General features: G+C 50.6%; 1 protein-coding gene across 3 annotated transcripts in view; it reads left to right on the top strand.

Annotated features, from left to right (window-relative positions):
- FBXO47 (F-box protein 47) overlaps positions 1 to 17,954 on the top strand; it is a 250,634-nt gene that overhangs the window by 172,236 nt on the left and 60,444 nt on the right. For all 3 annotated transcript variants that reach the window (XM_030221122.1, XM_030221121.1, XM_030221124.1), the window contains exon 8: positions 7,777 to 7,923. In XM_030221122.1, the coding sequence (XP_030076982.1) occupies positions 7,777 to 7,923 (147 nt within the window). The remainder of the gene's footprint in view (positions 1 to 7,776; positions 7,924 to 17,954) is intronic.

Genomic DNA, 17,954 nt, shown 5'->3' with positions numbered 1-17,954 from the left:
GAAGCTCCGGTGACATGCTTCGTTCCAAGAAGTCGAAGAAGCATTGTCACCGGTCTCCTTCCCGTGTCGGCACCGAGAGCTCTGGGTCGCCGAGGGAGTCGGCACCCAGTAGGCATCGGCACCGAGAGGACCGCTCGCCCTCTGTTCAAGAGGTGTCGATGCGCTCCCCTTTGGACAGCCCGGAACAGCCTCCACGCCCGGAACAGACTCTGACATCGACGCCTGCATCGACTTCCATGCCTTTTTCTGCAGCCGCTCTGAACGAGAGCCTCCGGGCCGTTCTCCCAGAGATCCTAGGAGAGCTGTTGCGCCCTACCCCTCCGGTACCGGGGGTGCTTGCGCCACCGGTACTGTTGAGTGAGGCGCCGGCTGGCCCTTTGCCCGGGGTGAGGTCTCCGGCATCGGTACCGCGTGCGGTATCGACTGAGGTCGCTTCCCAGGAAGGCTCCCCGACTACGTCGGCGGAGGGAGCTTCGCCGGTGCGGGCGAGGGAGTCTACCTCTCGACGCTCCCACCGTGGCCGTGGTTCCACGGAGTCGAGCCGGGCACGGTTGCAGACACAGGTCCGTGAACTTGTGTCTGACACCGAGGGTGAGGCCTCGTGGGAAGAAGAGGAAGACATCAGATATTTCTCTGACGAGGAGTCTGAGGGTCTTCCTTCTGATCCCACTCCCTCTCCTGAAAGGCAGCTTTCTCCTCCCGAGAGTCTGTCTTTCGCTTCCTTTGTCCGGGAGATGTCTACGGCCATCCCCTTCCCGGTGGTTGTGGAGGACGAGCCCAGGGCTGAAATGTTTGAGCTCCTGGACTATCCTTCTCCACCTAAGGAAGCGTCCACAGTACCCATGCATCATGTCCTCAAAAAGACATTGCTGGCGAACTGGACCAAGCCATTAAGTAATCCCCACATTCCCAAGAAGATTGAGTCCCAGGACCGAATCCATGGGGACCCAGAGCTGATGCGCACTCAGTTGCCTCATGACTCTGGAGTTGTGGATTTGGCCCTAAAGAAGGCCAAGAGTTCTAGGGAGCATGTATCGGCGCCCCCGGGCAAGGACTCTAGAACCTTGGACTCCTTTGGGAGGAAGGCCTACCATTCCTCTATGCTCGTGGCCAAAATTCAGTCGTACCAGCTCTACACGAGCATACACATGCGGAACAATGAGCGGCAGTTGGCGGGCTTGGTGGACAAGCTCCCCCCTGAGCAAGCCAAGCCATTTCAGGAGGTGGTCAGGCAGCTGAAGGCGTGCAGGAAATTCCTGGCCAGAGGGGTGTATGACACCTTTGATGTTGCGTCCAGGGCCGCTGCTCAAGGTGTGGTGATGCGCAGACTCTCATGGCTGCGTGCCTCCGACCTGGAGAATAGAATCCAGCAGCGGATTGCGGACTCGCCTTGCCGTGCGGATAATATTTTTGGAGAAAAAGTCGAACAGGTGGTAGAACAACTTCACCAGCGAGACACCGCATTCGACAAGTTCTCCCGCCGGCAGCCTTCAGCCTCTACCTCTACAGGTAGAAGAGTTTTTGGGGGAAGGAAGACTGTTCCCTACTCTTCTGGTAAGCGTAGGTACAATTCTCCTTCTCGACAGCCTGCGGCCCAGGCTAAGCCCCAGCGCGCTCGCTCTCGTCAGCAGCGTGCGACTCAGCAAGGCCCCTCGGCTCCCCAGCAAAAGCAAGGGACGAGCTTTTGACTGGCTCCAGCAGAGCATAGCCGACATCCAGTGTCAGTGCTGGGCGACCTGCCAGTCGGAGGGAGGTTGAAAGCTTTTCACCAAAGGTGGCCTCTCATAACCTCCGATCAGTGGGTTCTGCAAATAGTCCGGCAAGGATACACCCTCAATTTGGCCTCAAAACCTCCAATTGTCCACCGTGAGCTCAATCCTACAGCTTCCAACACAAGCAGGTACTTGCAGAGGAACTCTCCGCCCTTCTCAGCGCCAATGCGGTCGAGCCCGTGCCATCCGGGCAAGAAGGGCTGGGATTCTATTCCAGGTACTTCCTTGTGGAAAAGAAAACAGGGGGGATGCGTCCCCATCCTAGACCTAAGGGCCCTGAACAAATATCTGGTCAAAGAAAAGTTCAGGATGCTTTCCCTGGGCACCCTTCTCCCCATGATTCAGGAAAACGATTGGCTATGCTCTCTGGACTTGAAGGACGCCTACACGCACATCCCGATACTGCCAGCTCACAGACAGTATCTGCGGTTTCAGCTGGGCACACGTCACTTCCAGTACTGTATGCTACCCTTTGGGCTCGCCTCTGCGCCCAGAGTGTTCACAAAGTGCTTGGCTGTAGTAGCAGCGGCACTTCGCAGACTGGGGGTACACGTATTCCCATATCTCGACGATTGGCTGGTGAAGAACACATCCGAGGCAGGAGCCCTGCAGTCCATGCAGATGACTATTCGCCTCCTGGAGCTACAGGGGTTTGTGATAAATTATCCAAAGTCCCACCTTCTCCCTGTGCAGAAACTCGAATTCATAGGAGCTCTGCTGGATTCTCGGACGGCTCGTGCCTATCTCCCAGAGACGAGAGCCAACAACTTGTTGTCCCTCGTCTCGCGGGTGCGAGCGTCCCAGCAGATCACAGCTCGGCAGATGTTGAGATTGCTGGGCCACATGGCCTCCACAGTTCATGTGACTCCCATGGCCCGCCTTCACATGAGATCTGCTCAATGGACCCTAGCTTCCCAGTGGTTTCAGGCTGCTGGGGATCTAGAAGACGTGATCCACCTGTCCACGAGTTTTCTCAAATCCCTGTATTGGTGGACGATTTGGTCCAATTTGACTCTGGGACGTCCTTTCCAAATTCCTCAGCCACAAAAAGTGCTGACTACGGATGCGTCTCTCCTGGGGTGGGGAGCTCATGTCGATGGGCTTCACACCCAAGGAAGCTGGTCCCTCCAGGAACGCGATCTGCAGATCAATCTTCTGGAGTTACGAGCGATCTGGAACGCTCTGAAAGCTTTCAGAGATCGGCTGTCCCACCAAATTATCCAAATTCAGACAGACAACCAGGTTGCCATGTATTACGTCAGCAAACAGGGGGGCACCGGATCTCGCCCCCTGTGTCAGGAAGCCGTCAGCATGTGGCTCTGGGCTCGCCGTCACGGCATGGTGCTCCAAGCCATATATCTGGCAGGCGTAAACAACAGTCTGGCCGACAGGTTGAGCAGGATTATGCAACCTCACGAGTGGTCGCTCAATTCCCGTGTAGTGCGGCAGATCTTCCAGGTGTGGGGCACCCCCTTGGTAGATCTCTTCGCATCTCGAGCCAACCGCAAAGTCCCTCAGTTCTGTTCCAGGCTTCAGGCCCACGGCAGGCTGGCATCGGATGCCTTCCTCCTGGACTGGGGGGAGGGTCTGCTGTATGCTTATCCTCCCATACCTCTGGTGGGGAAGACTTTGTTGAAACTCAAGCAAGACCGAGGCACCATGATTCTGATTGCTCCTTTTTGACCGCGTCAGATCTGGTTCCCTCTTCTTCTGGAGTTGTCCTCCGAAGAACCGTGGAGATTGGAGTGTTTCCGACCCTCATCACACAGGACGAAGGGGCGCTTCTGCATCCCAACCTCCGGTCCCTGGCTCTCACGGCCTGGATGTTGAGAGCGTAGACTTTGCCTCTTTGGGTCTGTCAGAGGGTGTCTCCCCTATCTTGCTTGCTTCCAGGAAAGATTCCACTAAGAGGAGTTACTTCTTTCTGTGGAGGAGGTTTGCCGTCTGGTGTGACAGCAAGGCCCTAGATCCTCGCTCTTGTCCTACACAGACCCTGCTTGAATACCTTCTGCACCTGTCTGAGTCTGGTCTCAAGACCAACTCTGTAAGGGTTCACCTTAGTGCAATCAGTGCATACCATTACCGTGTGGAAGGTAAGCCGATCTCAGGACAGCCTTTAGTTGTTCGCTTCATGAGAGGTTTGCTTTTGTCAAAGCCCCCTGTCAAGCCTCCTACAGTGTCATGGGATCTCAATGTCGTTCTCAACCAGCTGATGAAACCTCCTTTTGAGCCACTGAATTCCTGCCATCTGAAGTACTTGACCTGGAAGGTCATTTTCTTGGTGGCAGTTACTTCAGCTCGTAGAGTCAGTGAGCTTCAGGCCCTGGTAGCCCAGGCCCCTTACACCAAATTTCATCATAACAGAGTAGTCCTTCGCACTCACCCTAAGTTCTTGCCAAAGGTTGTGTCGGAGTTCCATCTGAACCAGTCAATTGTCCTGCCAACATTCTTTCCCCGTCCTCATTCCTGCCCTGCTGAACGTCAGCTGCACACATTGGACTGCAAGAGAGCATTGGCCTTCTACCTGGAGCGGACACAGCCCAACAGACAGTCCGCCCAATTGTTTGTTTCTTTTGATCCCAACAGGAGGGGAGTGGCTGTGGGAAAACGCACCATATCCAATTGGCTAGCAGATTGCATTTCCTTCACTTATGCCCAGGCTGGGCTGGCTCTTGAGGGTCATGTCACGGCTCATAATGTTAGAGCCATTGCAGCGTCGGTAGCCCACTTGAAGTCAGCCACTATTGAAGAGATTTGCAAAGCTGCGACGTGGTCATCTGTCCACACATTCACATCTCATTACTGCCTGCAGCAGGATACCCGACGCGACAGTCTGTTCGGGCAGTCAGTGCTTCAGAATCTGTTCGGGGTTTAGAATCCAACTCCACCCCCCTAGGCCCATGTTTGTTCTGTTCCAGGCTGCACTCTCAGTTAGTTGGTAAATTTTTTAGGTCAATCTCAGTTATGTCCTCGCCGTTGCGAGGCCCAATTGACCATGGTTGTTGTTTTGAGTGAGCCTGGGGGCTAGGGATACCCCATCAGTGAGAACAAGCAGCCTGCTTGTCCTCGGAGAAAGCGAATGCTACATACCTGTAGAAGGTATTCTCCGAGGACAGCAGGCTGTTCTCACAAACCCGCCCGCCTCCCCTTTGGAGTTGTGTCTTCCCTTCTCTTTGTCTTGCTACATATGAGACTGGCCGGCACGAGCCGGTTCAGGCAGGAAGACGGCCGCACATGCGCGGTGGGCATCGGCGCGCGAGGACTAGCAAAGGACTTTGCTAGAAAGTGTTCCGATTGGAGGGGCTGCCGTGGACGTCACCCATCAGTGAGAACAATCAGCCTGCTGTCCTCGGAGAATACCTTCTACAGGTATGTAGCATTCGCTGTATTGCCATACTGGGAAAGACCAAAGGTCCATCAAGCCCAGCATCCTGTTTCAATCAGTGGCCAATCCAGGTCACAAATAACCTGGCAAGATCCCCAAAAAGTACAAAAACATTTTATACTGCTTATCCCAGAAATAGTGGATTTTCCCCAAGTCCATTTAATAATGGTCTATGGACTTTTCCTTTAGGAAGCAGTCCAAACCTTTTTTAAACTCCACTAAGCTAAGCACGAATTCCAGAGTTTAATTACACGTTGAGTGAAGAAACATTTTCTCCAATTCGTTTTAAATTTACTACATTGTAGCTTCATCGCATGCCCCCTACTCCTAGTATTTTTGGAAAGCGTAAACAGACGCTTCACATCTACCCGTTCCACTCCACTCATTATTTTATAGACCTCTATCATATCTCCCCTCAGCCGCCTTTTCTCCAAGCTGAAGAGCCCTAGCCACTTTAGCCTTTCCTTATAGGGAAGTCGTCCCATCCCCTTTATCATTTTCGTTGCCCTTCTCTGCACCTTTTCTAATTCCACTATATCTTTTTTGAGATGTGACGACCAGAATTGAACACAATATTCGAGGTGTGGTCACACCATGGAGTGATACAAGGGCATTATAACATCCTCATTTTTGTTTTCTATTCCTTTCCTAATAATACCTAACATTCTATTTGCTTTCTTAGCTGCTGCAGCATACTGAGCAGAAGGTTTCAACGTATCAACGACGACACCTAGATCCCTTTCTCGGTCTGTGACTCCTAACGTGGAACCTTGCATGACATAGCTATAATTCGGGTTCCTCTTTCCCACATGCATCACTTTGCACTTGCTCACATTAAGAGGCATATTTTCAAAGCCTCTAAACGTCATCTGCCATTTAGACGCCCAGTCTCGTAAGGTCCTCTTGTAATTTTTCACAATCCTCCCGCGATTTAAGGACTTTGAATGACTTTGTGTCATCAGCAAATTTAATTACCTCACTAGTTACTCCCATCTCTATGTCATTTATAAATATGTTAAAAAGCAGCGGTCCCATCACAGACCCCTGGGGAACCCCACTAACTACCCTTCTCCATTGAGAATACTAACCATTTAACCCTACTCTCTGTTTTCTATCTTTTAACCAGTTTTTAATCCACAATAGAACACTACCTCCTATCCCATGACTCTCCAATTTCCTTTGGAGTCTTTCATGAGGTACGTTGTCAAACGCCTTCTGAAAATCCAGATACACAATGAGGCATATTTTCAAAGCGCTTAGCCTTGCAAAGTTCCATAGGTTTCTATAGAACTTTGGAAGGCTAAGTGCTTTGAAAATATGCCTCAGTATCAACTGGCTCACCTTTATCCACATGTTTGTTCACCCCTTCAAAGAAATGTAGTAGATTATTATGAATAAGGCACAAAAAGGTGCCCCAAATGACCACTGGAGGAAATCAGGGATGACCTCCCCATACTCCCCCAGTGGTCACTAACCCCCTCCCACCCCCCAAAATTGTGATGAAGAACATTACTTGCCAGCCTCTATGCCAGCATCAGATGTCATATTCAGGTCCATTACAGCAGCATGCAGGTCCCTGGAATAGTTTAGTAGTAGGTGCAGTGTACTTCAGACAGGTGGATCCAGGCTCCTACCTCCCTCTACCTGTTACACTTGTGGAGGAAACTGTAAGTCCTCCAAAACTCACCAGAAACCCACTGTACCCACATATAGGTGCCCCTTCACCCGTAAGGGCTATGATAGTGGTGTACAGTTGTGGGTTTTGGGGGGGCTCAGCACACAAGGGAGCAATAGTCAGATGTGTACCTGAGAGCAGTTTATGAAGTCCACTGCAGTGCCCCCTAGGGTGCCCTATTGCTGTCCTGGGATGTCAGGGGGACCAGTCTATTAAAAATGCTGGCTCCTCCTAGGTCCCAATGGCTTGATTTTGGACGTTTTGCACTTGGACTTCTTTTTTCGAAAATGGCACAAAAACAAAAACATCCAAATCACAAAACATCCATAGTATTTTCAAAAACAAAAGATAGACATCTATCTTTTTCGAAAATTACCTTCTTTCCTGTTTAGAATTCTGATTTAGACAATCTATCAAAAATGCCCCTCTTAGTGAAATTAACAGAAGCCACACTCCAATAGAACATCTCGATTATCCAACCTAAATTTGTTGATATTCCCTTCTTTTAAAGATTTCTGAGTTAAGAGTTTAGGATAGTTCCTTCATTTTCCAGGTGTTATATTTTTGGAATACATTACCATTATGTGTAAAAAGGTCAACCTTCCTATCTCTTATTTCGCAAACATCTGAAAACATTTCTTTTCCAGAAGTATTTGAGCCAAGATAATTGTTGAATTTTTTCCTCCTTTTTTGTTGACTCTGTGCTACTATCTGCTTTGTAATTGGCTCTTCTAATTATTAAACCACTTAGGGATTAAGCGGTCTATAAAACCGTAAGATTAGATTAGATTAAAGAAGACAGATCTCAAAACTGTGTTTTAGTGCTTCTTGTAAATCTGAAGACTTTTCCAAAATCATGATTTAGATGTGGATGTAGACTTCCTTTCCCTTCTGGTTTGAATAACTGCTATCTTGCTATTGTTATTGTGATGAATGATGTTTAGGACAGGTTGTGTGGCCTAAGATGACAGAAGGAGCAGCAGATGAGACCAGTCTAAAGGGATTGGCCGATGCCATTAAATTACTCTATGATACAGAAGCCAAAGAGTGGACTGCAGATGATGTCATTAGTCTGGTAGATGAATTGTCAGGTAAGGTACTTTACCATTCAGGGATAGCTATCAAAGACAACTTATCCGGTCATGAGTAAGGGAGACACAAAGAGGAAAATATTCTGTGGGACAGGGTGCACATATCCATATATCTTTATGCAGTTTTCAGCCTAGCTATGTGTTAGGTCTGAATGCTGAACATGGTGACCCAACTATGTGTTCAAGTCTGAATGCTGAATATGCTGACGTAACTTTATACGCGTAAGTTATCTGTATAAAGTTCTCCTCATTATCCTTCTAGACCAGTCCACACAAGTAGATATGCGTTCTCCTGCCAGAAGATTGAGACTGAGAGCGACATGTTCCATGACATCACCCTATAAGGGTCCTGTGCAGCTGTGTAGCCTATTAATCAGTCTCCCGCAGATGGTAGGCGAATACGTGTGCAGCCAGGTCTGGAGAGACTAGGCCTTCTAATTTTGCTCAGCTCTTTCTGCTTCCTTAGGATGTACCAGCAGTGCTGGTTCATATAGCCCTGGGGTGTAAGCTCAGTTGTCTGAGTCTCTCACCCCCTTCCTTTCTCTATATGGCAGGAATGCTTGAATTGTGCCTCAGCCTCCTGCTCTGTTCTAGAGAGTTGCACAGGGACAGAAATCTAACCCATCACTGCCTGTCCCTGCTGGAATCTTACCCATCCCCGCCCATCCCTGCAAGAATTTAATGGTGCATTAAAAAATATTACATTTTTCTCTCTCGGTCTTTCTCTGGGTTTGAGCCGCAGCACTGCAGGCAATAAGGAACAGAAGTTGAAACTTGGAACACTCTGGTGCGCACATGATTCACTGGTGTGCTGAGAGGTCGCCATATGCACACGTCAGTAGGTAGGGTGACCTCTGATGCTCATGCCTGTGTCAGAGCTGAGGTCTGCGCATCAGCCCAATAGTCACACTCATTATCAATTCATGATTATATCAACAATGAGCGTTGATATTATATATTTGATTATGGTCCTCCTTTGGCATTTCAGGGACATAAACCATAGAAGTCCGCCCGGCCCTGTCCTTATGTTCCAACTACTGGAGTTGCCATCGAAGCCCACTCCAGCCTATTCGTCTTCTCATTTGGGGGACACGGACCATACAAGTCTGCCCGGTATCGGCCCTAGTTCATCACAGCCAGAGTTGCCATCTAAGTGTCACTCAACACATCCACACACATGTAGCCATTTAAGTTTAGTTTTTTTTATAACTTCCATTTTCTAATTAGAGATCCCCTATGTTCATCCCACGCCTTTTTTAATTCCGTCACCATTTGTGTCTCCACCTCCTTAATGGCTTAATGGGAGACTTTCCGCATCTACGCTGTTAAAGCAAGGAGGAGATGGCGCTCAAAGAACTTGGTACTTGGTAGGTGAGAGGCTGGCACAGGTGCAACTTACACTTCCATGGGAACCCTGCAGGAACTGCTTCTGTCTCCATGGGAGCCCCGCAGGAACTGCTTCTGTTTCCATGGGAGCCTCATAGGAACTGCTTCCGTCTCCACAGGAACCCCGCAGGAACTGCTTCCGTCTCCACAGGAACTGCTTCTGTCTCCACAGGAACTGCTTCCGTCCCCGCGGGAGCCCCGCAGCCCCAGAGGGGATTACCGCAGGATTCCCATGAACCCCGTTCCTTTGCAAGTCTCTACTCTGTTCCTGGGAGGGGTTCCTTTAGTGTCCCCAGGAGCTGAAAATCAACCAAACACAAGTGTAAAGAAAACAGGAATAATTTTTCTGACCTGAAAGGCTCAGGAACTATAGAAGGACACCGGAAGAGAAGGCGGAGCATTCCAGTGGTCGTGTACCAGTCAGCAAGAACTGCGAAGAGAACATGGTTGATAGTATGGCAGCTCAGCTAAGAGACACCACCGCTTTGCGGCCTGCAGCTCCTGACGACTGGTCGTGTTTGCAAGCAGCCTTTGCCATGCAGAGCATAGTGGTTTACAGACTAAGCATAAAGTAGGAAAAGAACTCCATTTAAAGACAGTTCACTCACAGAGAGAGAGAGCAGAGACGGAAAGGTAGGATGTAAGAAGGGGAGGGGAGGTTCTAGTGGACCTGTGTTAGACAATCCAGGGGGTTCAGCAAGGGGTGCTATAGGCTTGGTTAAACAACCAGGTCTTAAGGTCCAACTTGAAGCTCTTACATGACATGTTACTACAAAGTGCAAGAGGAAGGCTATTCCAAGTGAAGGGCACCAAGAAATAAAAGGCAGAGTGTCTAGTTGATTCAAATTGTGCTGCTTTAGGGTTAGATAAGACTAAGCAGTGGTCGATAAGGGAACAAAGGGTCCTGCTAGGGCAATAGGGTACAGTAAGGTTGGATAAATAGTCTGGGGTCCCGAACCTAAGAGCCTTAAAGGTGAGAACTGCAGCTTTATACATGATTCTCTGTTTAACTGGTAATCAATGATTTTTAAGAAAAGTCTGTGACATGATCTGTACATCAAGCATAGCAAACTAATCTGATAGCTGTGTTTTGAAGCATTTGGAGCTTTTTTAAAGTGTAACCGGGCAAACCTGCATAAACTATGTGCAGTTAGGAAGCCACTGTAGTCTGTCACAAGAAGATCATGGGAGTACTGATGGTGCAGGGCCTGATTGCACGAGGGGCAATGGTTTTGGCAGGAACATCCGCCATGGTAGGTGCATCACAGCAATATACAGAGGATCCACCAGGAATTGCTTTTAAAGGTTCTGTGTTGGAGTTTATTTCCATGAGGGGAATTCTCTTTTCTTCCCAGAGTTTGTTCTTTTCCTATATCAGGCCTTCTATATGAAGACAAGCAGATCAATAGGTGGAGTGGCTCAGAGGTATGTCAAGAAGCCAAGATTGTCCCCACATTTGAATCCAGAGGAAGCAGTCCTTATGGTCCAGTGGTTAAGTGATTCCAGGGGGGAGGAGGTTCTGAGATTATGTATACTTGGATGAAGGATCCGTCAGAGGTAGAGTCAGAAGCGCCCTTAGGCGAGGATGCTGCTGTAGTCTGCATTTTCAGGCAGGATGAGCTACCTTATCTAATTTTGTGGTTTCTGGAGGTTCTGGGATCAACCCACAGACACAAGACAAGAAGGGAGACCTGGTTTTGGTGGTGGTTCAAAAGCTAGCCAAAATGTTTCCTATGCACCTCAATTTAGTTAATGAGATGATGAACACAGAATGGAATCACCAGATACAAGCTTTGAGTTAGTAGATCTGTGGCACAGTTGTACCAGTTACAGCTGCAGTAGAAGGAAAAGTTCTGCCTTCTAAAGTGGATGCACTGGTGTCGGCAGTGACCAAGAAGATGACCATCCTGGTTGGAAGCTTTGCTGAAGCTTTCTTTTGAGGTGTCAGCGATGGCTTTGCAGGCCACAGTGTGTGAAAGCTATATAACCATTTTTAATGGGTGTAATAGTTGCTGAATAACCCAGGTCAAAATTCTTCGGAAGTGGCAGTGAAGTCATGCATCTTCAGGTGGGAACTGCCTTTGTGGCAGATATGATGTAAAATCTCATTAGTGCTTTTGTGAAAGTTGGTGTTGTCTGTTACAGAGAGGCTTTGGCTTTCACTCAAGAGTTGGGCTGCGCACGTGGACTCAAAGGCACGCCTTAGTAAGTGGCATACAACGCGGCAGCCTGAGATTAACCATTAAGCAAAATAAGCACGTGCTTAGGGCACCAAGGAAAGGGGCACCACAGAGTTTTTTTCCCTAGCTATCATGCCCTTAACTCTTTCACTTCACACCCATTATCCAACATGAATTTCAGTGTTTTTCTAATCATTATAAATATATATGATGTTTTGTTTCATACAATGATGATATTTCTCAGCACGTAATGTCTTGTCAGTTAAGTAATGGAAGGGCCCAGGGGCACCATTGTTGGGCTGTACTTAGGGAATCAGTTGACCTTAATCCAGTCCTGGAAGAAGCCTTGAAAGTTAAGTGATGTTTTTCACTTTAAATTAAACAGTTTTCTGAGCACTGCTAGTGAAAAAGCTTTATAAAAAATAAATGTGCGATGATTAGAGAACGGGACAAAGTTTAAACCATTTGGTCTGTGAGATGTCCCTTGTGTTTGAATTTATGTTAACACAGTCTTTACAATTAATTTTTCCTCTATGGGATCCATTGTGGAGGAGTCTTCAGCTGGAAGGTCTTAGGGATCCCCACCAGCCACATCACAGCTGTGCCACTGTTGGATAGGCCTGAGTTAAAAATGAATGGGCCTGGGTCCACCAGTGACTACACCACTGGAGACAACTATATCGTTTTGATGTGTCAAGAGCTTTGTGTTTGTTACTTGAAGCAGACAGAGGAGTTTCAGTGGTCTGATTAATTTTTTATGTTGTTCAGATGCCCACAGAAAGGCAAGGCAGCCTCAAAAGCAGGAGGCAATAGCATCAGAGCACCTGATCGAGGGTAGACAGGTGTCGGCACAGCCAAGATTTGCTAGTATAGAATACCAGTATCAGTAGAAAAAGTGTGAAAGTTCCTGGCCCTTGAAGGTCAGCAATATTGTTTCTTATTTTGAATGTGTAGGTTAGTCTTGTTTTCTGGCCCCTGGGATAACCTGGGGGGGTTCTTTTCTTCCATCTTGGTATGTCAATAGAAATACTGGCTGGTTCAGAGCTGTACAGGACCCTTACAAGGTGATGTCATAGAACCTATAGATCTCAGTCTCCATCAGTTGGCAGGAGAGTGCATATCCACTCATCTGGACTGGCCTGGAGGAACTCAAGAAAAGAGAATTAGGTAAGATTTAATTTCTCCACTCTTCTTATTTCTGCATTCAGGATTTACCCCTTCATTCTATAACTTGGTGCCTAAATTTAAGCACCATTTGCACATCCTATATTATAGAATACTAGCACTTACTCGGATAAGTGTACACTTGCAAGCGTATGAGCTAAGTGTGTGCTCAGTGCTGTTCTATAAGTGATGCATGCAACTCGCTTAGCACATAAATGCAAGGGAGCATTCCATATCATCATGCTGATCAATCCATAGACTGGTGGGTTGTGTCCATCTACCAGCAGGTGGAGATAGAGAGCAAAGCTTTTGCCTCCCTATATGTGGTCATGTGCTGCCGGAAACTCCTCAGTATGTTCTCTATCTCAGCAGGTGGTGGTCACACACAGCAGCAGCTCTGGCTAGGTCTCCAAGCCTAATCTTTAGGTTTTGTTGAGTACCTGGGGTTGAGGGCTCTTCTTGAGCAAGTGCAAACCTGGTGGCGCCAGGTCCCTCCTTTTCTCCCCCATCCCGCTGGCTCCGTTAAAAAAAAAAAAAAAAATTTTTTGGACATCCTTAAGGGCGTTTATTTCGACGTTTATTGCAGCTACTCACTGGGACACCAGGTCGTTACAGCTCGGAGCGAGAAGCAGGTAATTTTTACCTTTTTATAGCGGGCAGGGGGTTCCCCGATCGATCTCCACGTGGCCTATGGCGTCGGAGGGCGAGGGCGCGAAGAATCGCTCCCCGGACCACGTGTGCGCTTCTAGCGGGGATGCGGGGGTTTTAAAGTCTGATTCGCCCTTGTTGGGTGTCAGTTTGGAGGCCGGTCAGTGTCCCAGGTCTTCCTCCGGTGCGGCGGTTTTTCCCGCCATAAACGCCCATCCCCCGCTGCTCGCCTCCGCCATCTTGGCCGGCCACTCTACTCGGACGGCTTCTTCTTGGGCCACCCTTGAGCTTGGAGACGTTCATGCCATGGCCGCCCTTGATTTGGGCGACGGCAAAAAAGCGGCTAAAGTTAAGCGCCGTTCTTCCCGCGCGGCTCCTTCGTGGAGTGTCGCGCCGGACGCCATCTTGGATGCGCAGCATGTTTCTCCCCCGCTCTTCCGAGCGCCGGTTGAGGGTGCGTCTAGGGCTGTGGCCCAGGCTACTGAAATACACAGTCTGGGGGGTTTCTCCCCCGAGTTTATTTTGCTGCTGCATCAGGCCTTCCTTATGCAAAACGCTGCCCATTCTCCCTTGTCCGACAAAGGGGTTGAGGCCCCCGGAAGTAAACGCCCTCGGGTGGATTCCCAGGGCTTAGAGGACTCTGTCTCCTCTGATGTAGATGAGTGCAGCGTATCTGAGTTCTCCCAACGGTCCTTTGGGGATTCCTTGGAGGAGACGGATTCCCGCTCGGATGGAGCAGATGACCCCTCTGCAGCGCGGATCTTTCGCTCAGAGGATTTGCCCAACCTGTTAGTGCAGGCCATGAGCATTTTGAAGATTTCCTCTCCAGAGGACGTCTCTCCCTCAGCCCCTGTTGGCTCCGCCATTATGCTCGGGACGAAGCGCCCGCCTAGAACCTTCCACGTGCATGATGCCATGCACACCTTAATTTCGGCTCAATGGGATGTCCCGGAAGCGAGCCTCAAAGTGGCAAGGGCTATGTCCCGCCTCTATCCTTTGCCTGAAAGTGAACGTGAGGCCTTTCTTTGGCCTACCGTGGATTCTTTAATCACTGCGGTGACTAAGAAAACGGCGTTGCCGGTGGAAGGTGGCACGGCCCTAAAAGACGCCCAAGACAGAAGATTGGAGGCGGCTTTAAGGTCGTCCTTCGAGGCGGCTGCCTTAAGTTTGCAGGCCTCAGTTTGCGGCTCCTATGTGGCCAGGGCGTGCCTGACGATTGTCCAGCGGGCTTCCCCCTCGGATCCTTCCTTGAGGGTTGATTGGCCGGCCCTGGAATCGGGCTTGGCTTATTTGGCAGACTTACTGTATGATGTCTTGAGAGCCCGGCTAAAGGTATGGCTCAGACAATCTCTGCGCGGCGCTGGCTTTGGCTGAAACATTGGTCTGCTGACCACGCCTATAAGTCCCGCCTGGCTAAGTTGCCTTTTAAAGGCAAGCTGCTCTTTGGGGTCGAGCTGGACAAAATTGTGACCGATCTCGGCACGTCTAAGGGCAAGAGGTTACCAGAGGTCAGGGCTCGGGCCAATGCTCGCCCCGGTAACTCCAGAGGACGGTTTCAGGAAGCCCGTCGGTACCGCCCGGGCAAGTCGGGCTCCTCTGCCCCCTCTTCCTTCAAGAGGAACTTCTCCCCCAAGCAGCATTCCTTTCACAGAGACCGCCGTCCCGGAGGTGCGCCCTCCGGTCCTCCCCCAGGGTCTCGTACCCAATGACGGGGTCCTGGTCCATGGCCCAGTGCAGATTGGAGGACGCCTGTCCTCGTTTCTGGGCGAGTGGACCAGGGTAACTTCAGTCGCTTGGGTGCTGGAAGTCATCAGAGACGGCTACAAGCTAGAGTTCTGCCGACCCTTAAGAGACGGGTTTGTACTCTCTCCCTGCAAGTCTCCGATCAAAGCTGTGGCAGTGCAGCAGACTTTGGACAATCTGATCCGCCTGGGTGCGGTCGTTCCGGTGCCAGAAAATCAGCTTGGCAAGGGACGTTACTCCATTTACTTTGTGGTACCAAAGAAAGGAGGTTCTGTACGGCCTATCCTCGACCTCAAAGGGGTCAATCGGGCCTTGAAAGTTCGGCACTTTCGCATGGAGACTCTCCGCTCTGTTATAGCGGCAGTGAAGGCAGGGGAGTTCCTGGCATCCTTGGACATCAAGGAAGCGTACTTGCATATTCCCATCTGGCCTCCTCATCAACGCTTTCTGCGTTTTGCAGTCCTGGGCCAACACTTCCAGTTCAGAGCCCTCCCGTTCGGGTTGGCTACTGCTCCGCGGACCTTCTCCAAAGTAATGGTGGTCATCGCGGCCTTCCTGCGAAAGGAAGGAGTACAAGTCCATCCTTATCTGGACGACTGGTTGATCCGAGCCCCCTCTTATGCAGAGTGCGGCAAAGCTGTGGACCGGGTGATTGCTCTTTTGAGCTCCCTGGGGTGGATCATCAACTGGGAGAAAAGCCAGCTGCGCCCGACTCAGTCCCTGGAGTATCTGGGAGTTCGATTCGACACCCAAGTGGGCAGAGTGTTCCTGCCGGACAATCGGATTGTCAAACTTCAGGCTCAGGTGGACCAGTTCCTAGTAGCCTCTCCTCTTCGGGCTTGGGACTATGTGCAGCTGTTGGGCTCTATGACGGCCATGATGGAAGTAGTGCCCTGGGCCAGGGCTCATATGAGACCACTACAACACTCTCTGCTGCAGCGCTGGACTCCGGTGTCGGAGGATTATGCTGTGCGCCTTCCCTTGGACCCAGCAGTGCGCAAGGCGCTGAGCTGGTGGCTGAAGACAGACAAGTTGTCTGCAGGGATGCCTCTTGTGACCCCGGAGTGGATTGTCGTCACGACGGATGCCTCTTTGATGGGCTGGGGAGCCCACTGCATGGGAAGGACAGCGCAGGGGCTCTGGTCTCCTGCAGAGGCAAAGTGGTCTATCAACCTCCTGGAACTCAGAGCCATTCAGTTGGCGCTTTTGGAGTTCCTCCCGGTACTGGCGTTGAAGCCAGTATGGGTCCTGTCGGACAATGCCACGGCAGTGGCCTATGTCAACCGCCAGGGAGGTACCAAGAGCGCCCCTCTAGCCAAGGAAGCCATGAATCTATGCCAGTGGGCGGAAGCGAACCTGGAACAGCTGTCAGCGGCCCACATTGCCGGAGTCATGAATGTCAAGGCGGACTTTCTCAGTCGCCATACCTTGGATCCCGGAGAGTGGCAGTTATCGGCTCAGGCGTTCTTGGACATCACGAAGCGCTGGGGCCAGCCGAGCCTAGATCTGATGGCGTCATCGGCCAATTGCCAAGTGCCGCGCTTTTTCAGCAGAGGACGGGACCCTCGATCTCAGGGAGTAGATGCTCTTCTCCAACAGTGGCCGACACAGGAGCTTCTCTATGTGTTCCCGCCCTGGCCCATGTTGGGCAGGGTACTAGACCGGGTGGCAAAGCATCCGGGCCGGATAATCCTGGTGGGTCCGGACTGGCCCAGACGTCCCTGGTATGCGGACTTGATCAGGCTCTCAGTGGACGACCCTCTGCGGCTGCCAGTGGAGCAGGGCCTGTTGCATCAGGGTCCCGTGGTGATGGAGGATCTCTCCCCCTTTGGTCTTACGGCCTGGCTATTGAGCGGCAGCGTCTGAGGAGGAAGGGCTTCTCAGACAAGGTCAACGCCACTATGCTGAGAGCGAGGAAGCGCTCTACTTCTACTGCTTACGCCAGGGTTTGGCGTACCTTTGCAGCGTGGTGTGAAGCAGGCTCACTTTCTCCCTTCACTGCTCCAATTTCTTCAGTGCTGGCGTTCATGCAAGAAGGTCTGGAGAAAGGCCTGTCGCTCAGTTCCCTTAAAGTCCAGGTAGCGGCTCTGGCTTGCTTCAGGGGCCGCCTGAAGGGTGCTTCCCTGGCTTCGCAGCCAGATGTGGTACGTTTTCTCAAGGGAGTTAATCACCTGCGCCCTCCTCTGCGCTCAGTGGTGCCTGCGTGGAATCTCAACCTGGTGCTAAGAGCCTTGCAGAAGCCGCCTTTTGAACCCTTGTCGAGGGCATCTTTGAAAGACCTGACGTTGAAAGCAGTCTTTTTGGTGGCTATCACTTCAGCCAGAAGAGTTTCCGAGCTCCAGGCACTCTCATGTCGAGAACCTTTTCTGCAGTTCACTGAGGCAGGAGTGACTATTCGCACAGTGCCTTCCTTCCTGCCCAAGATTGTTTCTCGCTTCCATGTGAATTAGCAGCTCTTTCTCCCTTCCTTTCGTAGGGAGGACTACCCAGAGGAATACTCCGCTCTCAAATATCTGGATGTGAGACGAGTCATCATCAGATACTTGGAAGTGACCAATGATTTCCGGAAATCGGATCATCTGTTTGTCCTGTTTGCAGGTCCTCGTAAGGGTCTGCAGGCTGCTAAGCCTACAGTGGCAAGATGGGTCAAGGAAGCCATTGCAGCGGCTTATGTGGCCGCGGGGAAGGTGCCGCCTATCCAGCTGAAGGCTCACTCCACTAGAGCTCAGGCGGCCTCGATGGCAGAGGCCGGGTCCTTCTCCTTGGAAGAGATTTGCAAGGCGGCAACTTGGGCATCGGCCCATACCTTCTCCAGGCATTACCGCTTGTCTGTGGCTGCTCGGGCGGTGGCCCGGTTTGGAGCTTCAGTGTTGCGGTCAAGGATTTCAATGTCCCGCCCTGGGTGAGTAC

This window comes from Microcaecilia unicolor, chromosome 12 (genome assembly GCF_901765095.1).
Source record: "Microcaecilia unicolor chromosome 12, aMicUni1.1, whole genome shotgun sequence".
Taxonomy (NCBI): domain Eukaryota; kingdom Metazoa; phylum Chordata; class Amphibia; order Gymnophiona; family Siphonopidae; genus Microcaecilia; species Microcaecilia unicolor.
This window is presented reverse-complemented; position numbering and strand designations above follow the sequence as displayed.